The following is a 19546-nucleotide window of genomic DNA, read 5'->3' as shown; positions in this document are numbered from 1 at the left end:
GGCAGCAGGGCTTGCCTATGCATAGCAACTGTTTTGGAAGAAGACGGTTAGCAGATGTAAACCTGACTTGACGGTTGTTGTGTTCGTAAGCAAGCAGAGGTAATTACATATTTGGATGAATTGAGGTATTAATAAGAAAAGTGTCTATTGGGTTTCTTCTTCCCGTTCCGGCCCAACAAGGGAAGGTAAGGACAGTCGCCGAAAGGACTCGGGGACTTGCATTTTAAACTTCGAAGAAATGGCTGAAAAAGGCAATGATTCTTGGGGTTTTGTCTCGGGCGCCTGATCGAACAGCTAAAAAGAGTGCCGAGTGGGGGAAGTTGGCTCGCACGCCATTCACGGGGTGGCTGACGAAAGAGTCGAGCAATGAAAGGACCTCCCAGCGGACCCTTCTCCAACTGAATCCTGCCTTTTCTCATGAAATCTCTCTTACCACTCCAAACCAAACACCAACCCATCCTTCTTTAGCCTACTCTATTCAGTTTTCTTAAACCATTCACCATCCATTGCAGCATTTTAGCACTCGTCAGCATCCTTCCCATCTGCATCTTCCTCACAACTCTCCTCCGCCGGCCGTTTTCTCTCAAGCGGCCCGGTCTTGTGTGCCAACGAGAACAAAAAGGACAATAGAGCAAAGGCACTCGATGCAGCAAACGCTATCCTTAATGCATCACAGTACAGCGCTCGAACCGCCGCTTGCAGGGATGGAGGCAGCTCGCCAATCGAGAAGAGCGACTGGCGCAGTTTCTCAACAAGCTGTCCCGTGAACTCGGCAGTCAGTAATTACGACTCTCAGACTGCGAAAAACGTCAAGTCGTCCTGGAGACCACACCTCTTCTGTAGCCGCATCTCCCAGCGTGCCTGGCAACCTGGCCAACAAGACATTCTGGACAATGGCGGAGGTCACAGTAACGCCATAAATACTGCCCATGGATCGAATCAGGTATACGGTTGACGTCGCGACCGCTTGCTCTTTTCAAGGTCAGTCATTCTATCCATTCGTAGCTCCGTGCCCAACCTACCGCTGTGTTCAAAGAGCGAAACGAAGCTGAAAAGCACGCTCGGGTTGGTTATGCCGAGCCCCAAATTCGCAGGCAGCAGATAGACGAAGTCGATCCACCAATTCCCCCTCGTGCCCATCATCACCGCGAGCAGATTGCCAAGCAGCATCGTAGCCGTGCCGAGGCGGACGTTCAGGCACAGCGGATAGCCACGGTGCATCAACGAGCCCGCAACTACGCCACCGATTGGACTTGCCGCCGCAGGGATCATGAGACGCAGACCAGCTTCGGACGGAGAGTCCCCGCGAACGGCCTGGAAATACAGAGGGACCATGAACATGTACTAGAGAGCGTCAGCGGGATGCCCAGTACGAAGAGACGGGACAATCACTCACGGCGTATGCGGCCATGCCGGAAAATACGTTTGTCAGCTGTACCGCCGTCGGCTGCCAGCCATGCAACATCCGCAGCGGGATTATGGGGACCGCTTTGGTTGTGGCCTCGGTACCCAGGAACATGAGTAGCAGCACAACACTTCCGACGAGCGAGCCGATTACGATCGGGCTGCCCCAAGGAAGATCATTGCCACCCAGACTCAAGCCCATGAGCTGCGCTACCAAGGCAAGCACGAGAACGAGAGCACCTAGGAAATCCAGCCGCCGCAGGGCGCACAGAACGGGATGTTTGGGATCCGGCACCGGCACGATGGGAGGGGGATTCTCCAGGACAATATAGCCCACCACCAGGGCTACAACTGACACTGGGACTTGTAGCAGGAAACACCACCGCCACCCGATGCTCTCAGCAATTAAGCCCCCGAGAGACGCACCAAGAACCGCGCCGAGGCCGTAGAGAATATTTTGCATGGCCTGATACATGCCCCTTTTCCTGAAGGGGATCATGTCGGAGTTGATTACGGTTGCTGCAGTCATTCAGCTCCTGCTACCAGAAGCCATGGAGATCGGTTTTACTCACCCATCGTGATGAGCCCTCCGCCTCCGAAGCCGGTCAGGGCCCGCATAATGTCGAGCATCAACATACTATCGGCTACCGAGCAACCGAAGCAGCCAATCATGAATGTCACCGTCGATATGAAGAAGCAGATCCGACGCCCGAACATGTCGGAAAACCGGCCGTATAGCGGCTGGAACGCCGTGCTGGTGACCAGGTACGACGTTGTCAACCACGCGGCATTGTTGGCGGCGTCGAACTCGGAACCGATGGCGGCATAGGTCGAGGCCGTGATGGTCCCGTCGAAGCCGGATAGAAACACATTGGCCCAGAGTGCTGTTGTGCATGGGGTCAGTATCATCGGCACGACTCTAGGTGTGTATCACATTTCCTTGTCTCGGTTCCTCCGTACCTGTTTCTATCCACCAGAAGCCCGCAGAGGGCTTCCATGCCTCCTCCTCTACCGTTCCCGACGTGACATACGCAGTTTTCGCCTGCGTGCTTACAAGGGGGGTTGTCTCTTCGAAATGTTTTACTGAATCGGAGCCATTGTCGATTTCGCGCCTGCGGGATTCATCGTCGGCAGCCATTCCGTGCCAGCTGGGTTGCAAGACCGGTATACGGGTTGCCTCTAGCTTTTTTGGGGGGCTTGAGTGGTGTCAACAGCTTGCTAAAAGAAGAGGGGGATATTTCAAGTGGGAAGGACGACAACGGCGGAAGGTAGCCCAGTGCTCGGGCGAGCCCCAGCTCCATCGATAGTTGGGAGCGTCCGGTTAATGTGGACCGAACAGGGAAGCCGCCGGGCCTGCTGCAGGCAGCGGAGAAGAAGAAGAGATCGGCCGATAGCATGTGTCTTCCGGACTGCAAGCCGGGCCCCGCCACGGAACAGACTCTGGGATGGCAAGGTTTCTGGCGTTTCTCGGACACTAATTATGGCCCTCGCTACCTTGTCCATCGAGCCAGCTCGACGGCACTCTTCGCTGCTGCTTTGCCACGCTCTCTCGTTCATCTTCCCTTGCCAACCGACCGGGGACCGTATCTGCTTTCAACGGGCTTGTCAGGGTTCACTGGAAGCCTGTGACCTTGCTAGTTTCTTCTCGGCCTGTGCCGGCCCCGCGTGATCCTGAATGTGCATGTACATACAATCCATGCAGTACTGTACCGTACTGTACGCACAGGTATGTAGTTATGTACATACTGTGTATACATACATACTTTACTACGGACGTACTACCGACGCACAGTGGCAAACAACCGAGCCGGCCTGTGTGGAGCTCTTAACCTCCAAATTTGCAGTAGCGTGCTCAATGATACACTACGTTCAGGTCGTCAATAAATCGAGGCCAGAGGGATTGGTCTTGAGCTGCTCTTTGGACAATTCAAGTGAAGGCTATGGGCACGCGCTCCTCCTCATGTCCGATTTCTCACTCTCGACCCTATCTTTTGAGCTCATCTCTGGTATCACTAGATGCTACCGTTCTCTCGCAGATTGACTTCTCCCTTACCTCTGTGCAGGTTCCGATTGGTGTTTGCTGCGGCCTGATATGCACCGTCAGCTCGAAGACTCTTAGCTTCTCGGTGGCCCTCAAGGTGACAGTGTCTCGGCTCCCCGCATCGCAACCTTCCCCTCCCTGACCCCCAGACCGCCACCGAAATTTCGAGGCCTTTCCCCCAGCTGGAATCTTGCCGACGATTTTGTCGCCTTGGTCCGGGCTTCGTCGCAAGGTTTTGAAAATGTCCAACCGACTTGGATCGCCTCCTTAGACGTGCAGCAACTCATTAGGCGTAATTATCTGAAAAACTTTCTCGACTTTACTGTAGTCAAGAGGAGCATGACTGCATCCTCCCAACGCACTGACACCCGCCGCTGTGGAGGCTTGCGCGCTCTCACGGGGACCAACGAGCCGCGAACCTGCAGAAGAGCGGGCCGGACTCGGCATGAGGGACCCCACTCCCACCCCCCGCGAACCGTTTCGCGGTCTCCGCCAATGAGATCCTTTGCGGTTTACATAACCGAGGGTTTGCTGCAAGTGTGCGAACGAAGTACGAACCCGGCGGCCAGAGGAGAAGAAACCAGAGAGAGGGAGATCTAAGCGGTGTCGCTGCGCTGAATGCCGGTGCTGTCGCGCTGGGTAGCATCCGACCTGCGGCTGAACGAAAGCCGGAGTACGGGATCCGGAGTACGGGATCCGGAGCACGTCGTCAATCATTTCATTGCTGGGGTATGTATACTTCGCGGGGCAGGCGAGACCAACAACGGTTTGGTGAGGGGCACGGTTATGGTTGCCGTCGTCTCCTAATTATGGCTAGGGCAATTCAGCTCAACCATGGGTCATGTGAGCCCGGTGGGTAATTAATGGCGCGGTTTGAGTATAGCTTGCACAGCGAACCTGAACACGCCGTTTGGAACCAGTCTTGGGAAAAGGAATCGACCGATTCGCGAGGGGAATGTTGCACGCAGCCAGCCGGCGCCGGCCTCGACGCCCGGGATGGTTCTCGGGCTGTGATGGGTGAAGAAGGCTGAGAGAAGAGCAGGGGTCCGGTTTGAGAGGGTTCTTGAGCGACATACATAAGCATTTATTATCAAGTATGTATTTTCCAAATGAGTTGGGGTTCGCTCTTGGCAGAAAGCTAAGAGAATTGATGCCCCTCATTGTATCGGCCTCATCTCTGGAAAATGAACTGGCTCCCACGATCCTGGGCGACTTGTTGCTCTGAGATGATCAGATTTACTCTGACCCCGCCATGTTGCGCGATTCAACGCTATGGGCTCAGGGGCGAAGATGTTTCTGCACCGCCCGAGGCCGATCTTCTTACCATTGGAATGGTTTGCTACAGCACGGTAGGTTGTGCTGCAAATCGGGACACCCACGGCGGTGTGAGCGCTGTGGCAGGCACTGCCGGAACTCTCGTATGGTCCTCACAAGTAGTGATGATGGTTGATTATTCTCAAGTGCCGGAGGCACTGGTGGAAGCTCTCTTAATACAAGCTGAACCCTGGTCCGTCATCCCTAATAGCGGTGGGTCGGCCAAGCCTGGCCTCCGAGGACCTCAATCCTGTAACATGGTTGCTGGGATGAAATTTAGGCGTCGTCCCCCCTAGCTCGCTCTGTCTCTTCGCCCCTGTGGCTGACGCAAAATGTGGCGGCCGCCTTTTAACTAAAGGGAGCTTTCTGCCGAGACTTTGATTCCCTTAAGCGCGGCTTGCCAAGACGACTCGGATATGTCGGCAAACAACAGATCTTTGTTGTGGTTTGTTTTGCCTGATATGTTGTTTGATGTTGGTCTCCTCCACAATATCCTTTCTTGGTGATAGTGTCTCCTTCCGTCGAACACGATCTCTTGATCTGAGCAGTGGTGAAGGTAAATGTATTTCATGTCACAAGACGACTTGTCGCCGTTGTTGACCCTGCTGGTTTGTTGCTCGTGAATTCCTCTCCACAGTGTGGGTCTGCTGACGTGTTGGCGGCATTGTGATCGATGACTTGTCTCGAGTCTCCTTTTTTCTTCATTTCGAGACCAAGAAGGAATTGATTCCTCATAAACGGCTCATCTCTCGCGATCTGATATGCTTCGATTTTCCTTCCCTTTCCGACGTTCAGATGTTCCTGGATGCTTAATTAAGACAAGGGGTGATTGTGCTGGTCTGGTGAACAAGGCTTCTGATATTAGGCCCCTGATGAACACCCAGTGATGGAGCACCAACCCATTGCTGGGCAATCGTCGATGCCAGGAGAAACACAGACATACAACGATAAATACGTCATTGTCTACAACTTTAAAGATGTTGGTGAGTTGTCTGCCTTGACTTGGCCACCAGTTGACCCTCTCTGCCTTACCGGGTACAGACCCCGAGATCGCGAACAAGGAGATCACTCTCCTCGTCGAAGACCTCGAATCGGTGGGTCTTCAGACAGAACTGAGATCTGGCCGTGGCCAGACTCTTCTTATCTTTGTCAAGGCACCACGAAACCTCTTGGGAAGTTACGTCTACAATTCCCGGTGAGCCTTGTTTCCCTCTCTCCGACCCCTACCACCTACTCTCCGCGGCTTTGCTAAGACCACAGCAGACTCAAGGACTGGCTGTACGGCGTTGTTCAGACGCATCCCGGAGGGGGAAAGGATACTATTGTCGATGGCGCCTTTGAGGCTGAGGACGTTCTCTCCGTGTACCATCTGGTCACCTGGCCCAAATCAAACGGCGGAGCTGGCATCATCCCCGGATTCGGCCAGTGGAAGAATGTCGACAGCGTCTTCCCCCTACATAATGAACCCGCCAACTTGGCTCTGTTGAGACACCTAAGCAGTCGGCTCTGGCTAACGAGCGACGATCTCGACCGCATCCGAAATCTCTTCGGCACCAAGGTGACTCGCCTCTCGCGCTGTTGGCCTGGTCCCCCGATCCTGATTTATGCTGATGGCTGATCCTCTCAGGTCGCCTTTTACTACGCATTTATCCAAGACTATGTCGTCTTCCTTACGTTCCCGGCCATAAGTGGACTTGTTGCTTGGAAGTTCCTGCCGGCTTATTCCCTCACCTTTGCCATACTCACTACCGTCTGGTGCACCGTCTTCCTCGAGTACTGGAAAGTCCGGCAGGTCGACCTGAGCATCAGATGGGATGTCAAAGGCGTTGGTGCCGTGAAGATTACTCGGCCCCAGTACAGATGGCAAAAGATCATTGTAGACAGTACCGGCCGGAGAAAGCATTACTATCCGAAAAGGAAGCAAATGCTGCGGCAGCTGCTGCAGATCCCGTTCATGATTACCGCTGTTGTCATCTTGGGCGTTATCATTCTAGGGATTTTCGCTCTCGAGACCCTTATTTCGGAGGCTTACGATGGCCCTTACAGGGATGCGATTGTAAGTCCAAGTGCCTCCCTGCCTGAGTGCCCTTGTAGCATCGTCAAGACGTGCCCATTCCAACGGTCAGTCAACAGGAATACGTTCCAACGATCTTGCTCGGCATCGCCCTTCCGCAAGTCACCGGCTACCTCGAAGCCATTGCCACCTTCATCGCAGACCATGAGAACCACAGGACCGCAGACACGTACGACATGTCGCGCACGCAAAAGCTCTTCTTTCTCCAGAGCATCACCAACTACCTTCCGATCCTCATCACCGCTTTTGTGTATGTTCCTTTTGGCAACCGGATCATTCCTCTTCTTGAATCCTTGGCGATCAGGATTGCCGGGCCTTACGTGTCGGGGTATATCGGCCACAGGCAGACCCGGCAGGCGGATGGCGACCGGCTCCGGACCGAGATCGTGGCTTTGACGGTGACAGGCCAGATCTCCTCCTTCTTCGAGGAGAACCTGCTCCCCGTCCTCAAACGCAAGTCCCTGGAGTGGTACCGCCACTACCGCCACCAGAGGGGGGCCGGGCACTCGGATCTGTCGTCCATCGCCAACGACGACCCGAACGAGGCCGAATTCCTCGAGAGCGCCCGCAGGCAGGCGGCGCTGGAGCCGTACAATGTGCAGGACGATATCGCCGAGATCGTCCTGCAGTTCGGCTTCCTCGCGCTCTTCTCCCCGGCCTGGCCGCTCGTCTCGGCCGGCTTCCTGGTCAACAACATCATCGAGCTGCGCACCGACTTCTTCAAGCTGGTCCACGCCCACCAGCGCCCCGCGCCGGTCCGGACGGACGGCATCGGCCCCTGGATCGCCTCGCTCGACCTCCTCGCGTGGGCGGGGAGCATCACGACGGGCGCCATCGTGCACCTGTACGGCAGCGGCGGCCGGGGGGGAGGCGGGGGAGGCGGGGGAGGCGCATGGTGGGCGCTGCCGCTCACCATCTTCGTCAGCGAGCACGTCTTCCTGGCGCTGCGGGGGGTGGCGCGGTTCGTGCTCGAGCGGGTCGGGCCGTCGGAGCACATCCGCAAGCAGCGCGCCGAGCGGTACCTCTCGCGCGTGCGGCACCTCGAGGAGATCGAGGCCAACCGGCGGGCCAACCTGGCGTCGGCGGCGACGCCCGCCGAGAAGCAGCGCAAGAGGTCGATCCGCGCGGCCGACAGCGACGCCTTCTTTGCCCGCCAGGTCGAGGAGGGCGCGAGCGCGCGGGCGGGCATCGCCCTGATGCAGGCGTTCCGCAAGGCGGCCGGCAGCCCGGAGGCGGCCGGAACTATTATCAGGTGGCAACCCAAGCTCGATTAAATATATTTACCTTAGTTAGGCAAGGAGGAGGAGGAGCGGTGGCTTAATTAATTAATACCCGATGGTGTTGTTTATCACTCGGCTCCGCAGGTTGATTCGAGAGTGATGCTGATATCAACCTTGGGAACCTGAGCCGTCTCCGTCGGAGAATCGAACCTGTCTTGTTTTCTAAATAATATATCTGTATAATACTCTAGACGTCGTATCCGTTCAGAACGTAGGAATCTAATACGTATTGAATTAATGGATGCTGGTCGGAAGATAATCAGGGTAAGCAGCCCTCAACAAGTACTGCCCATCGGTAAAAGTTGTGAAGAACTTACATACGCCGCACGGTACCTGGGTATTGATCTGCGGCAACATGTTCCAAGCACCAAGCATGCATCGCCACTGTGGGAATTGTTGTCAGGTACGGAGTAATGTTTCAGATCCGACGAACACAGTCGGGTAGCTGCCTAGTAATTAGGCAGTCAGATTGCCGTCGGTCCGACATTTAAACACCAGGATCGGAAAGTCGGCGAGCCATAACAAAGGTGCGACACTCGAAACTGTTCAAACTCGAGGTGATAACTGAAAACAAGCAAGCACATACATAAAGCATGGGACATACCCGCTCCTCCGTATCGTGACATCCTTTGGTGCTCCCTACTACTTCAAGCGTCCGATCTCACGGAAACAATTTCTGTCTCTGATCTCAGTTCCAGAACGATTTCTGCTGTGCTCGGGTGCAGCGAGCCATGATCCGTTCAGATGCCTGGCGTCGGCGACGGCATCAACTGACCGCTCTGTCACAGCAAAAATCGGTTTCGAGGCCTGCAGTGATGATATGTTCCTTAAAGACGGGATTCTCTGCTGAACGGCAAATGCTGAGACACAGCTAATAAATAGCTGCGAGTCCGTGACAGGGACTAATTGATTAATCACCTTAAGTATTCATCATGCGGACCGCGAAATCACAATTAGGTGATCGGTTCGAGTTAGGACCATTGTGAGGCCAATCAGCTCACTCGAATGCTGGCAGGCAGCAGTTCCCATGGCCTTGCCTGGAAAACGGGGCATCTGCCACCACAGGTCGGTCCGTACTGATCCATGATCCATCACAAGCATCGCTGTGGCGCCCCAACAACTAATTGATTAATAATGCATGTACGGAGTACAGTACGTACTTTAGGTAATTAATTGATCAGACACTCTCCAATATCCCGTTTCGGCAACAGCATCACCGACATCGCTCCCGTCGTAAGAAAGACGCCGGACCGCGTGCGAATGCATTCCCTCTTCCAGCTCATTGGTTGGAAACTCACATCGCGCCGCCGCCGCCGCCGCCGCCGACTCGACGTATTTATCCACAAGATGACACGACTCGAGTGGCGAGGCTCTGACCCGGGGTCGAACTACGTTCGCCGATCTCGTTCTGCATGAGATTACACGATCGAACAGCTTCCGGCGGTATTTTCTTCCCCTGGACCAGCGTCGTCAGTGAATTGGTCGCTTCTGGCTCGATAGCTGACGACGGCCGTTAAAGACGGAGATCGCTTCGAGGACCGGTTCTTTTCACGTCCGGGGTTGAGACAGCGCGAACGCGGCGTGTTTGACGATCCGAGGCTGACTTCCTTCGCGTAATTAATAACATGTGGATCGCGGCACGGTCTGGTTGCAAAGAGTAAAACCTCCAGCATGGGCTAAAGTGCCAACATCGAAATCGAGAAAAGACGGTTTCCCCTGCTGGCTGAAATTGTCGGGGACCCGCTGTGGTGACGAATTCCCCACAGCAGCAGGAGCAACGCCAAGAATAGGGGTCATAACTTAATGCTGAGACTGCTTAAAATAACTAAGCAACACAACGCGGCGTAGTGTAAACCGTGCCTTATGACTGCCGCTAGGAAGGGCTAGCGGCAGGGCACCGCGGCCGGACGCACTAATTACCTACCTAACCAACTGTTCCAGCGGTCGACGCTCAGCATAATTAACCGTCCCTTCAAGTCCCTTCAATCCCTCTTTGGCTCTCTTTTTCCCAAGAGACGTCTACACATCTCTGTCCTGTCGGATCGGCACCCAGAACGTAGAATCCAAAAAGTTTTCACTTCAGTTCTCCACGGAGCATGGAGTACGGTCGGTGACTTGCATATTAATGTCTCGACTTCGGTGATAATAGGAGGCGGGGTGGCCATATAGTATGTATAATATTGGGGGCCACAGCCAAGAGGATGGCGAGTGGATGCGGCGATGTAGGCGGCCATGGCCGCTTACTGTTAATCTCTAACGCCCACTCAAAACTCTCCGACTTAAGGATTGAGTCTCAATCCTGCCATCATGGTCACGCCACCCGCCATCGCCGACAAAGATTATGTGGCGTTGCTTGAAACTTGACAACAGCAGCCTCATGCCCCGGCAACGAGCAGTCATGGATGGACTGGCCTATTGTTGAATAAGATATCACCCATTTCTGGTGGGCGCTCCTTAACCTGCAACAACTTAGGCGGCACGTTGAGAGGAAGCTTCCAACCTGCTCTCCAACTGAAGACCGCTTGCTGGGTTTCCATAACATATCACGGCCGCTGCAAGGTAGCTTGAAAGCAAAAACGTCAGATTGCTTGGCAGTTGTTATCTTGTTGGGGGTAGGCTTTCCCGCTGTTGGCACAATTTGGAAACAAGCTCGGCGCGTTTCAGAGGACAGACTTGCGCGCAGGATCGAACGAGTTGGATCCCGCGAGAAAGCAAAACCCCCGTGTCCACAGGTATGGTGAGCACGCCCCCCTCACACGTCTGGAGCTTCTGCTACTAACATTCCTGCTCACGAACATGAACGGACCCGCCTCAAACTCCGGACCCCTTGCATAATGTTTTAAGCACTGTTGCCGCAACCCCTCGAAGTTGCCCCGATACCGTGAGATTTTCCTCGAGCCTCTCCCGCGCCTTTACGCTCTATCGCCCGGCCTTGCTTTCGTCCATTCCCCTGTCGACTGTCGTCTTGTGATTAGACGAGACATCGCCATGGCCTCCAATGCAAGTAACTCCACCGCCAGCCATAAGCCGCACCGGCAAGGAACCACAGTCAGCCATGCTGTACCAAGCAACAATGCAAAGCAACGCGTCGAAGCTGCTTTGAAGAAATATCTCCATGACCGCGAGGAGGCATTGGACAGGGAATTAAAAATGGGTTTTGAAGCGGCGATCAAGAATGCTTCCCTGTATAAGCGCCCAACAGACCTGGAACTAAGCGCAGACCGCACCCTCCAGCTTATGAAACAGCACGATATAGACACCTATTACAGGGGCTCGGAAACCGATTCGCTTGGCCAGGCGCATCCACATTTTTACGGCGATCACTTTCTTCACAATGTGAACATCATCGAGCGGACCAAACTCTTCAGGCTCTGCCAGGGGATGCCCAAGGGTGCTCACCTCCACATCCACTTCAATGCCAATTGTCACCCATCATTCTTACTCAACATCGCCAAGGAAATGAATCACATGTACATCTGGAGCACCAAGGCGCTTACCAACAAAGAGGCATTCCAACGATGCGAGATACGGTTCAGCATTCTCAGCGAGCAAAATCTCAAAAAGAAAAACCCGCTCGGGAACCTAAACATCCTGAGCTCGGAATACAAGACCTATGAGGACCTCAAGGACCGAGGCGAGACTGGGTGGATGAGCTACAAAACATTCAGGATGCTATTTCCTCAACATAAGATAGAAGGAGTGGAAAAAGACGTGGATAAATGGTTGCTAAGCAAACTTGTGTTCAGCGCTGAAGAGGCGTACAATTCGCGCCAGTGTGCTGCAGGGTAAGTATCGACTCAACGCAAACTGACGACTTGCTTTTGCTTACGTCCTTGTAGGGCATAGGATCTGTTCAATGGGCGAACCAGAATGATGAAGGGCCTTTTCAACTACCAGACAGCGTTCGTCCGATACACCCAGGCGTGCCTGGAAGAATTCGCCAGGGACAATATCCAATATGCCGAGATCCGACTTGATTTTATGCCTAACAACCAGTTGTGGGACGACGAAGGCAAGGACCAGATGAGCAACGAGCGGATGATGGAGCTCATCATTGAGGGTTACAACGCCTTCCAGTTAAGGCACCAGAGGAAGGTTTTCAAGGGGCTTAAGGTCATCTACTGCACACCACGGTCGTTCGACAAGCCAAAAATTGTATTCGCTCTAAACCAGTGCATTGAGTTCAAGAAGAAGTTCCCCGAGTTCATTGCTGGTAAGATGGCTTTCTACCTTGCGTCCTCCCGGGTGTAATAGACATACTAATAAATTTACCTTAATTACCATGATTCCTACCTTAGGCTTCGATCTTGTTGGCGAGAAAGGCAACGGCAACAAATACCCCCTGAAGCACTTTGCCGAGGAGCTTCTCGAGTTCCGGCACAAGTGTAAAGCCGAAAACCTGGACATACCCTTCCTATTCCACTGCGGAGAGACGCTCGAAAACGGTACCGATGCCGACCATGATCTCATCGATGCGATCCTCCTTGGCGCTAAGCGCATCGCTCACGGCTATGCTGTGCCCTGGCACCCCTGGGTCATGCAACAATTGAAGGCTAGGAACATATGCATAGAGCTCTGCCCCATATCCAACGAAATCCTCGGCTTGACCTCTAGGATTGGCGGCCACTCGGCGTATACCGCACTCGCCAACGACATCGTGGCTTGCGTCAACACGGACCACGGTGGCCTTTTTCGGTAAGCTTCTCCTGGCCGTCCTTTGGCGAATGCCAGCAACCCCTTTTCTTCCCACAACGACGCTCAACCTGTTTCACCGCTTAACCTGCTTAATTACCGTGACTGACCTGCGCATGCAGCTCGACTCTCGCGCACGAGTTCTACCAGATCATGGCTGGCAAACGCAACATGACGCTCATTGATTTCCGCCAACTGGCCTATTGGAGCCTCGAGTTTTCCTGCATGACTCCCGCGGAGAAGAACGCCGTTATCGACGACTGGGAGAAGATGTGGTCGTATTTCGTGCTGCGCATCTTCGCTGGCGATTTTGGGCTACTCGGTCACTCGAGCAGCAGCCAACCTGCTTCCCATGCCGGTGCTGCCGCTCCGCACAGCAGCCGGCCCGGCTCTTCCGGTAGCGCTGGACCTTCACAGGGTCACCATCCTAGCACCCACGGCGCCGGTTCCGCTCAACCCCCCCACAGCAGCACGACCGGCAGCTCTGCACCTCACCACGGCCCGGCCGCTGCTCACCACGCCCCAACCGCTGCTCAGGGTACGCCTGCTTCTGACCACGGACCCAGTGCCAGTGCCGGCGGTTCCGCCCCGGGCGCGCACGGCGCCACTCCCAGCACACCTAATACCTCTCAGGGGCCGCCGAGTGGCATCACCGGAGAGAGACGCCGGAAGCTCTTTTGGGCGCCTAATAAGAAGTGAATCATTTGATGGACGGACGGGACTTCCTAGGGCAACGTTTGTTGGGAAAGTGGGCAAGGGTTTCTGGTCAAAACGGAATACATACATCTATGCTATCGTCATGTTTTTGCTTGCCTTTTTTGAAGCAAAGAATAGCTATGTTGTTTGGGTAATAATTATAAGAAGTGCGTTATGGAATTAGCGAGAATAACAAGAATGCTTGATTTTTATATGCCTACCTATATTGCAACTGTTTGTGTACCTTGGTTAATAAGGCATAAAAGACTTTAGGGTTTCGGACGTGCGGAGAGGGAAGTGTACAGGAATACAGAGGCGAACAATGTGGTAAGTATTTGAGAGGCTTAGAAAAAAAAAGACCAAAAAGAGTCCCCTCGACCGGAATCGAGCCGGTGACCTTTCGGTATCAATAATTTCCATTACAGCCGAACGTGATAGCCAACTACACCACAAGGGGATTCCTTACTGAATACGGTTAATGGGCAAGATCGCATGCCTGGTTGTGAGAATGGTTCATTGCCACTGCAAGGTGGGTTGGAACGGCCCGTGGGCGTGGTGCGAGTAAGCCTTGCTTCGCCTCGGCACAATGTCCGGAGACGCTCCTTCCTGATTGCTCATTGATGCTTGTTGCCAACCTAATCCGAACCAGGAAGGCGCCTGTACTCAGTACGGGCAAACACGGCTCCAAAGTTCCTACCGCAGTCTTGAACGGTTATTCAATCATCAGACGAACACCGTTCGCAATTCGGTACCTTGTCCCAATTTCCAAAAGGAACTGCGAGTCGCCCTCTCGTTGCAGCCAACCCGGATCGGGACGGCTGACTGTGCGCTGAATCTCTCGGGAGTTTATTCTGTCCCCGCCTCCTTCCTGCACAAGCTTCTTGTGTAGTGGCAATAATTACACAATTGCCCCGCACCACGCCATCCTGCATGCAGGCAGTTCCAACAAAAATAGGACCAAAACATCATTACTCGAAACGAGGAACGCATCCCGGCGCATCCGGCCGTCTTATTCGACGTGGCGATCCAGCCCGACATCCTTACGCGGCCTGCACGCCAAGCACCTTCCGGAAGCCGGATCGCCTCTGGTGGAGTGGTGGAGCGCATCGTAGCCGCGACCCGAAAGGGGATCCCCGTCCGGTCGGGATCCATCGCATGGAACAGGAAGGTGATGACCGCCGGACGGAGGTATTCGGGGCGGGGGCAAAAACCGCGTTCGCTCAACGAAGACCCTGCGGCCGTTAATTACACAGGGCCCGCACAAACGCACCCTTGGCTGGTGCTCTCCAAGCGGGAAGCTACTAGGATAGCACACCAGTACGCAGTAATCGACGTCCAGGGCCACCCATCCAGTGGTTTGCTTGCAACCCCCTGGGGCGGTGTAACACTGCCGACTGCCGTTTTTATTTTGTTCCTTTCGCCGTCTGCCCAGTCACTTATTATCAGGTTCCTTGCACGGCCGCCCCTGTCAACAACGTGCGGTGGGACCGCGGAGCCGATCACCGCCCCCCCGCGAGCGGGCTGGAGTTGGTGGCCGCGGGTGATCAATTGATAAATCTCGTGCTCCCCGCGACGGCGGCAGCGCTTTCGCCTTCCTCAGGGCATCCCGCTTCCCCCCTCCGGCTGACACTCCTCGTGCACCTCGCCCCCCGCCCCTCGATCATCATGAGGCTCTCCATCACCGCCCTCGCGGCGGGCCTCGCCTTCGCCCCACTGGCCGCCGCCTTCGGCCGCGGCTTGATTATGGATATCGGCCCCGACGACGACACCGTCTCGGAAACCGAGCTGCAGAAGCGCGCCGAGACCGTCAACGGCTGGGGCACCTTCGATCAGCTCATCGACCACGCCAACCCGTCGCTCGGCACCTTCAAGCAGCGCTACTGGTACGGCACTGAGTACTGGAAGGGCCCCGGCTCGCCCATTTACCTGGTCTCGCCCGGCGAGCAGAGCGGCGAGGGCTTCAACCGTACGTGGCTCACCACTGCCCGCCTGTCGGGCGTCATGGCCAACCAGACGGGCGGTGCTGTCATCGTCCTCGAGCATCGCTACTGGGGACAGTCGTCGCCCTATGACGAGCTCACGGTGGAGAATCTTCGGTACCTCACCCTCGACAACTCGCTCAAGGACCTCGTCTACTTTGCCAAGAATTTTGCTCCGCCCTTCGATCCCAGCGGCAGCAGCTCCGCCGACAAGGCGCCGTGGATCTTTGCCGGCGGCTCGTATTCCGGCGCCCTCGCCGGCTGGCTGGCGGCCAGGGAGCCCGGCACCTTCTGGGCCTACTACAGCTCCAGCGGTGTCGTCGAGGCGATCGGCGATTTCTGGCAGTACTTTGTGCCCGTGCAGGAGGCGACGCCCAAGAACTGCAGCGCCGACGTCGGGGCCGTCATCAACTACGTGGATCTGGTGCTGAGCTTCGGGTCCAAGAAGAGCAAGCAGGCTCTGAAGGACAAGTTCGGGCTCGGGGAATTGGAGGATGCCGACTTTGCTGCGTAAGCACCCACTACTCCTCTGACCCCGTGCATGTATTTTCATGGTCGGTCGGAGAGGGAAGAAAGAAACTGACAAGAGCCGTCTTGATTATTAGCGCGCTGGAGTGGGGTCCCTGGGAGTGGCAGTCGGGCCAGTTCTACTCGTTCAACACTACGGGCTATAACCCGTTCTACCGCTTCTGCGACTACGTCGAGAACGTGTGGCCCAACTCGACCAACAAGGTGCCCGGCCCACGCGGTGTCGGTCTGACCAAAGCGCTGGAAGGTTACGCCAAATACGTCAAGGAGCAGGTCATCCCTGGATGTGGGTTCTGCTTTCCTTTATTTAATTACCCCTCTTGTTCCTTATCACAACGACCCTTCACTGACCTTGGTATCAAATTTTAGTCTGTGAGTCGGCTGGATACCCCGAATGGGAGGGTGAGAACAACATTGCCTGCTTCAAGAACCTCGACCCCAACAACGCGGCCTACAAGGACCTCAGTCTTGACAACTGGATCAACCGTCAGTGGAACTGGATGCTCTGCAACGAGCCGTACGTCCTTTCCAATTAATTTACCCCTCTGCGCTCGTCTACGCAAGTTGGCAGACACACACTTACCCTATTTTTCCCCCAACAGTTTTGAATGGTGGCAAGACGGCGCCCCGCTCACCCGGCCGACTCTCGTCTCGCGCCTGGTGAACGCAGACTACTGGCGCAAGCAGTGCCCGCTGCACTTCCCCGAAGGCGGATACGGCATCGCGGCAGGCAAGCGCGCCAAGGACGTCAACCGGTGGACCGGCGGCTGGAGCGTCACCAACACGACGCGGGCCATGCACACCAACGGCCAGTACGACCCGTGGCGCGACGCCACCCTGTCGAGCAAATTCCGCCCCGGCGGGCCCGTCCAGAGCACCGAGCGGCTGCCGGTGCGCCTGGTCAAGGGCGGCACGCACTGCTCGGATCTGTACGGCCAGAACTGGGCGGTGAACGAGGACGTCAAGAAGCTGGCCCAGGACGCGGCCGACGAGATGACCGGGTGGGTCGGGGAATGGTACGAGGAGAAGGGGTTGCCGAAGCCTTGGGCGGCTTGAAGTAATTAAGGTGTGGTAATAATAGTGGATGGATGGGCTGAAGGAGATTGCGTTTCTTTGGATACCCGGCTTCCGCTCTGGTCAGATATTTGAATTCAAGTTCAGCGTCACCCACAACCGTTGTCAGGACCGATTGTTTTTGGTCGACCCCGCGCATCTTCTACACCCTAGCCTGCAGAACAGAATGTCCGTGACGAGAATGCTCCTGTCATGCTAGGATTAATCAACAAGAGGGACGGCACAGCAGCAGCTGACAAAGCGTATGGTATGGATCAACTCAATCAATGCCTGTCGAAAAGCAAAAGCGACGCCGCAATTGCCCGCCAGCAATTGCACCTTAAGTATGGGTATTCTGACAATGCCCATGACTGATTTTTTTGTGTTATTCCTCTTGATACTCCACTCCCTCGTGCATGGGACGAACATCCTGAATCGAATAATATAGAGAGAACCAGTGCCAGTCGGTAAACGAAAGCGCTCCATGTGCTCGATATGTGTCACGCTCTCCCGTTCATTTCGTCTCGGCCGCCTGTTGTTGCTGTTGCTCCTGCTCCTGCTCCTGCTCCTGCTCCTGCTCCTGCTGCGGCTGCGGTTCGTCAACATGGGGCGGGTCCTCCTTGTAGACGGCGTACTTGTAGGCGCTGCCCGGGTGGTCGTCCCGCAGGCCCTTCTGGCCCTTGCCGTAGATCTTCTCGCGCGCGGTGAGGGGCTCCTCGGGCGGGTCCGGGTAGAGGCCGCGGCGGCGCAGCTCCGGGACGAGCAGGTCGACCAGGTCCTCGAACGAGCCCGGGGTGGTGACGTAGGCGATGTTGAAACCGTCCAGGTCGGCCTCGCGCACCCAACGCTCCATCTCGTCGGCGACGGTGGCCGGGCTGCCGACGGCGACGGGGCCGAGACCGCCGATGGAGGCGCGCTCGGCGACGACGCGCGGGGTCCACTCGGGCACCTCGCGGCTGGTGGTGGTGAAGGCGTCCAGGATGCTGCGGACCTTGTGCGCCTCGAGCGAGTCGGCCGCGGTGATGGGCTGGTCGAGCGGGATGCGCGAGATGTCGACGCCCGTCCAGCCGCTGAAGAGCACCAGCCCGCCCACCGTCGACGCGTACCGGCGCAGCTCGGCCAGCTTGGCCTCGGCCTCGGCGTCGGTCCGCCCCAGGACGGGCGTGAAGGTGGCGAAGAACTTGATCGAGCGCGGGTCCCGGCCCCTGGCCGCCGCCAGCGCCCGGATGCGCGCCACCTTTGGCCGCAGGATGGCGGGCGAGTGCGACGACACGAAGACGGCCTCGGCATGCGTCGCCGCGAACTCGGACCCGGCCTCCGACGTGCCCGCCTGGAAGAGGAAGGGCGTTCGCTGCGGCGACGGGTCCACGATGTGCCGGCTGCTGAGCGAGAAGTACTTGCCCCGGTGGTTGATGGTCCGGATCTTGTCCGGGTCCGCGTAGCTGTCGTTCTCCGGGTCCGGCGCGATGGCGTCATCCGCCCACGAGCCCTCCCACAGCCTGCCGGGTTGTTTGTTTGTTGGTGTCAAGTCCCATAATAAAAAGGAAGGGAAAGTAGTCAATAATTAATTGCAACTCACTTGTACAGGACCCGGAGGTACTCATCCGCCTGGCGGTAGCGCTCGTCGTGCTCGATCGGGCTATCCAGTCCGATGGCTTTGAAGGCCGCTTTCTTCCATGAGGTCACAATGTTCCAGCCGATCCGGCCCTTGGTGAAGTGGTCCAGAGTGGAGAACCGCTTAGCCAGGAGAAAAGGGGGCTCGAACGAAGTAGAAGCCGTGATGGCGAAGCTGAGATTCTTGGTCACGGCCGCCATGGCGGATATGGGCTGTTCCTTGTCAGAATTTTCCAGTCCATTCCCGGAAACTGAATGAAGATGATATAACAAGGAAAGAGAGGATAAAAAGATACGAGGCAGACCTACAATGGTCGGATCGGTCACGGGCCATTGTGCCGCCCTCCGGATGCAGTTGTCCAGGCTCCCTTCGTACGTGTCGTACCCGCCGTAGGTGTCTGCGAGGAAAAGGGCGTTGATGCCGCCGCGGTCCAGCAGCTTGGCGAGCTCGATCCAATATTCCAGGTTTCGTTTCGTCGCTGACTTGTCCACGGGGTTCTGCGCTCTGCGTTAATAACCCAAGTGACCTCAAGGGGGCGCTTAGTTAAGCTCCGGGAGGGGGACTTCGCCGAACCTTCCACTGGCCGGGCGACAGATGCCCAATGGTGGACATGTCAAAGGCGTTGAGAAGGATTTGCCTCTTTCCGCTGCCCGTATCCTGGGTGCCGTTTGCTGCCGGCGTGGTGGTTCCGTTTTCTTCAGCCATCTTCGAGGTGACTAATATTCATCCACTACCTGATGCTCGACGTGCTGACTCTGAGGTCTCCTTCACGGGTGACCCCTGATTTTGAAATACTAATGTTTTCTGTAGAGCTGGTGTCCGCCGTCCCAACGACTGACAACGACTGAATGAATGAGATGAAAAAGCGTT

The 19546-nt window shown here is 55.9% G+C and overlaps 5 protein-coding genes and 1 non-coding gene across 6 annotated transcripts; 3 read left to right on the top strand and 3 right to left on the bottom strand.

Annotated features, from left to right (window-relative positions):
• Positions 1 to 503: 503 nt before the first annotated feature.
• On the bottom strand, positions 504 to 2635 carry MYCTH_2307590 (uncharacterized protein). The gene is made up of 6 exons (XM_003664556.1): positions 2365 to 2635; positions 1977 to 2288; positions 1397 to 1923; positions 1023 to 1344; positions 833 to 972; positions 504 to 756 (listed from the first exon to the last, which is right to left on the bottom strand). The coding sequence occupies exons 1-6, from the start codon at positions 2540 to 2542 to the stop codon at positions 517 to 519; spliced, it is 1719 nt and encodes a 572-aa protein (XP_003664604.1). The 5' UTR covers positions 2543 to 2635; the 3' UTR covers positions 504 to 516.
• Positions 2636 to 5678: 3043 nt separating this feature from the next.
• MYCTH_2119594 (uncharacterized protein) lies at positions 5679 to 8107 on the top strand (the record flags this gene model as incomplete). The annotated part of the gene is made up of 5 exons (XM_003664555.1): positions 5679 to 5742; positions 5801 to 5954; positions 6023 to 6317; positions 6387 to 6815; positions 6893 to 8107. The coding sequence occupies 5 exons, from the start codon at positions 5679 to 5681 to the stop codon at positions 8105 to 8107; spliced, it is 2157 nt and encodes a 718-aa protein (XP_003664603.1).
• Positions 8108 to 9373: 1266 nt separating this feature from the next.
• MYCTH_2119593 (uncharacterized protein) lies at positions 9374 to 13494 on the top strand (the record flags this gene model as incomplete). Its single annotated transcript, XM_003664554.1, has 6 exons — positions 9374 to 9445; positions 11195 to 11898; positions 11983 to 12326; positions 12412 to 12808; positions 12928 to 13202; positions 13439 to 13494. 6 exons carry the CDS (start codon positions 9374 to 9376, stop codon positions 13492 to 13494), a joined length of 1848 nt encoding a protein of 615 aa, XP_003664602.1.
• A 376-nt stretch (positions 13495 to 13870) lies between these two features.
• MYCTH_t115 lies at positions 13871 to 13958 on the bottom strand. The gene has a single exon. It is a non-coding gene; the product is annotated as a tRNA-Tyr (tRNA).
• Positions 13959 to 14745: 787 nt separating this feature from the next.
• MYCTH_2307580 (uncharacterized protein) lies at positions 14746 to 17345 on the top strand. The gene is made up of 4 exons (XM_003664553.1): positions 14746 to 15990; positions 16086 to 16294; positions 16378 to 16525; positions 16611 to 17345. Exons 1-4 carry the CDS (start codon positions 15167 to 15169, stop codon positions 17062 to 17064), a joined length of 1635 nt encoding a protein of 544 aa, XP_003664601.1. The 5' UTR covers positions 14746 to 15166; the 3' UTR covers positions 17065 to 17345.
• A 230-nt stretch (positions 17346 to 17575) lies between these two features.
• MYCTH_2064613 (uncharacterized protein) lies at positions 17576 to 19381 on the bottom strand (the record flags this gene model as incomplete). The annotated part of the gene is made up of 4 exons (XM_003664552.1): positions 17576 to 18560; positions 18641 to 18888; positions 18985 to 19173; positions 19250 to 19381. 4 exons carry the CDS (start codon positions 19379 to 19381, stop codon positions 17576 to 17578), a joined length of 1554 nt encoding a protein of 517 aa, XP_003664600.1.
• Positions 19382 to 19546: the final 165 nt, after the last annotated feature.

The sequence above is a fragment of the Thermothelomyces thermophilus genome, chromosome 4, assembly GCF_000226095.1.
Source record: "Thermothelomyces thermophilus ATCC 42464 chromosome 4, complete sequence".
NCBI lineage: Eukaryota > Fungi > Ascomycota > Sordariomycetes > Sordariales > Chaetomiaceae > Thermothelomyces > Thermothelomyces thermophilus.
Note: the sequence above shows the minus strand (reverse complement) of the source record. Positions and strands in the feature narration are given on the sequence as shown.

Coding starts and splice junctions, on each gene's coding strand:
- MYCTH_2307580 (XM_003664553.1), top strand. CDS start 15,167: ATGAGGCTCTCCATCACCGCCCTCGCGGCGGGCCTCGCCTTCGCCCCA. Junction 15,991..16,085: donor GAGGATGCCGACTTTGCTGC/GTAAGCACCCAC, acceptor CTTGATTATTAG/CGCGCTGGAGTGGGGTCCCT. Junction 16,295..16,377: donor GGAGCAGGTCATCCCTGGAT/GTGGGTTCTGCT, acceptor ATCAAATTTTAG/TCTGTGAGTCGGCTGGATAC.
- MYCTH_2307590 (XM_003664556.1), bottom strand. CDS start 2,542: ATGGCTGCCGACGATGAATCCCGCAGGCGCGAAATCGACAATGGCTCC. Junction 1,924..1,976: donor CGGAGGGCTCATCACGATGG/GTGAGTAAAACC, acceptor GAATGACTGCAG/CAACCGTAATCAACTCCGAC. Junction 757..832: donor GAGATGCGGCTACAGAAGAG/GTGTGGTCTCCA, acceptor TTCACGGGACAG/CTTGTTGAGAAACTGCGCCA.